The sequence below is a fragment of the Sinocyclocheilus rhinocerous genome, unplaced genomic scaffold (assembly GCF_001515625.1).
Source record: "Sinocyclocheilus rhinocerous isolate Xijiao unplaced genomic scaffold, SAMN03320098_v1.1 scaffold1001, whole genome shotgun sequence".
NCBI lineage: Eukaryota > Metazoa > Chordata > Actinopteri > Cypriniformes > Cyprinidae > Sinocyclocheilus > Sinocyclocheilus rhinocerous.
Genome location: NW_015666593.1, coordinates 148,453 through 151,442, shown reverse-complemented (window position 1 = coordinate 151,442; position 2,990 = coordinate 148,453). Strand labels below are relative to the sequence as shown.

Below are 2,990 nucleotides of genomic sequence, written 5' to 3'. Positions count from 1 at the left end.
GTGTAAGTCATTATAATCCGTAATTATGTCCCCACTGGATGCAACAACTGCCTCGTTTATAATGGGTTTTATTGTTTTTGTCTCGTCGCTCCGGCCGGACACGGCATCAACAGTATGTGTGGGGCGTAACATTTCCGTCTCACGCTTGAGGTATTCGGCCAATCACAATGCACTGGATAGCTGGCCAATCAGAGCACACCTCGCTTTTCAGACCGATGAGCTTTGTAAAAATCGACGCGTTTCAGAAAGGCGGGGCATAGAGGAGAAACAATGATGTACAGTATGTGGAAAATAATGTGTTTTTTAACCTTAAACCGCATAAACACATTGCATTACACTAAATAATGTTATTTTTAGCAACGTCATATGACCCCTTTAAAACACATCAAATTCTTAGTGCTTCAAATTGTTTTCAAAGATGCGTTAACATTTTCACAAAAATATTTCATTTGTTAAAAGTTTAATTTTATAGGCCATACTGCATGATTTGATGGTCAAAAAATTCAAATATTAATAGTCATTGAAGCACTTCTGTACAGAGCCACACACGTCATGTGGAAACACAATTTACCTAAACTAAAACAAGGGAGCATATTAATACAACATGGCCATGATTTACCTAAAATGATGGAACAAATTAATGAAATGTGTGATTATATCTATTTTTCCCCTTGTCATGTGAGTAGGTCTGTACTTTTGTTCAAATATTCATTGTTTTCTAATAAGAAATAATAAAATATATGCCAAACTACTTCTTTCATTTCAAGAATTTCACTATTTTGATGAGGATTTTTTTCCCCCTTCTTTGTGATATCTGGACAGTATCATCATGACTTTATACTCCAAAATTTATTTCAAAAATTAAAAACATGCTTATCTTACAAGAGGTGTATTCAAGTCATTTTTCTCTAATTTTTCATATAGGAATTGGTGAAATATACTAGTGACAACAAAGAAAAGAGCAACCTACGATTAGCCCTTGATGCCATGAGAGTAAGTATAAATGTCTTATGGAATCTACAGCAAAATCTTTCAGGAAGTATAGATTTATTGATTTTAAGACATTATGAAATGCTTAAAGAACACATAAAATGTCTTTGCAAGTGCAATTTTATTCCCTGTTTGATGTATTTCCTCCCGAACCTGAATGTTTGGCAATCATGAACCACGAATGGCTACTAGGAAGTACTGCGCAGTTTCGTCAATGTAAGGTTGATGGCCTCAACCCTAACACACATAGACTAAAAGCCACAAAACTCTCATCTTAAGATGTCACGCACATTACCAGCCTTGATTTCTCTTTAGCATGTGACATCAGCATAAGATCATCCCTGCGTACACTTGGTAATGTTTTCTTTAATATCGATGAGATTATGGGGTTCTAGTATGTGAAGTGATGTCAACGGCTCATTTCAGTCTCACTGGCAGACTAGGAGGAAAGCAGATTAATGGCTATGTGAGACGCCGTAATGGAACAGAGGCCTGCGATGATTTAATTTGTTTGAATTATCATCTCAGTGTTGATTGGTTTAGCCGGATGAGAGCTGTGAGAGTTGCTCAGACAGAGACTGAACTCATCTACCTGACTGCCTGTAAAATGGTGTGTTTAATTTAGACTCATAAGTGAGTGTTTGAGCAGAGGCTACCTTTTAAAATGGAAATCAGCCGAGATCCACGTCATCCCAGTGGGGTCCTTTGAAAGGCCTCTTTCAGTATTTGGAGATGTTTGTACACGCTGTTGAAATGAAATAATTTCCTCTGGAGATGTATATTTTTCATTCCAAACATGATGTTTTTCATTCAATTCTTTTATTACTAATTATACTCTATTATCAGGACAATTTGAGAACAGATTTTCATGAAAAGAACATGATCTTCATAATGTCTTTTAGTATTTGGGTTCTCTCTCTTTTGCTTTAATGATATTAAAAGCCCTAAAAACTGTTGGCCATAGAAAAATCAGGGCCATTGAGCCCTGAAAACGTACTCGGTTACTAACGTAACCTCGGTTCCCTGAGATACGGGAACGAGTACTGCGTCGCTAGATGCTACGGGAAACTCCTTTTCTCCGATTTACTGAAGCCTTTCTGCACTGCATCTGCACTGCCATTGTTTCAGAAATGAACCAATGACGGCGTAGCGGAGCTGCGTGAGCCTATGGCGAAGCAGCGCGCCCGAGCCCTCCAAAATGGGCGGGGTATCTGGCTATATAAGCAGGTGCTCGGCATAGGATCACTGATTCATATCGACTGAAGCGACGACAGAGTCGTGCAGCATCATAGCAAATTGGTTCGGGCGGTGGGTCGCTTTGAAGGGACCCGGGGCTCGCCGTGTTTGGAAGAGGAAATTTGCTCTCTTTTTGAGTATGTTTGTGTTTTATTTTGTCCGCTATCACAGCGGTTGTACACTTGGGCGCTAGAACGGGCCCTTTGCATGCAATAAACATTTTTCCCAGCACCCGGAACTGGACGGGGCAACTGGGAACACATACGAGGCAGTTTGGGGGGTGGTCCGGCCACAGCGAGACTTTGCCCCCTCCTCTTCCTTCCTGAGGGATCAGGATGGCTTCTGAGGCACAGGGTCCAGCACAATCTTGGGCCGGGGTCCCTGGCGCTTCGGGAAAGGGTGGCGCTTTGCAGAGCGCGAGCGCTGCCTGGGCTCAGGGTGGCGTTCCAGCACCACCAGGCTGGCCATCGACCTCCCAATGGCCTGTGCAGTCGTCTTTGTGGTGCGCAGGGCCAAATCGGTGGCGCTGCACAGCTCTCTGACCGCTGCAAAGTGTTCTGGCCCAGACTCATCCATGGCGCGAAGGAGCTTCGCCTGGTACACTTGGAGCACCGCCATAGAGTGTAAAGCAGATGCAGCTTCGCCTGCCGAGGTGTAAGCACGACCAGCGAGGGCTGAAGTCATTCGGGAGGCTTCAAGGGATGAGTGGCCTTTGCCTTCCATCTGATGGCAGTGGGGGGGCAGAGGTGTGCAGCCACCGCTTC

At 43.3% G+C, this 2,990-nt stretch overlaps 1 protein-coding gene across 1 annotated transcript in view; it reads left to right on the top strand.

Annotated features, from left to right (window-relative positions):
• LOC107732951 (guanine nucleotide exchange factor VAV3-like) overlaps positions 1-2,990 on the top strand; it is a 63,171-nt gene that overhangs the window by 17,128 nt on the left and 43,053 nt on the right. Inside the window, exon 11 of the mRNA XM_016544423.1 lies at positions 925-993. Coding sequence (XP_016399909.1) covers positions 925-993 — 69 coding nt within the window. The remainder of the gene's footprint in view (positions 1-924; positions 994-2,990) is intronic.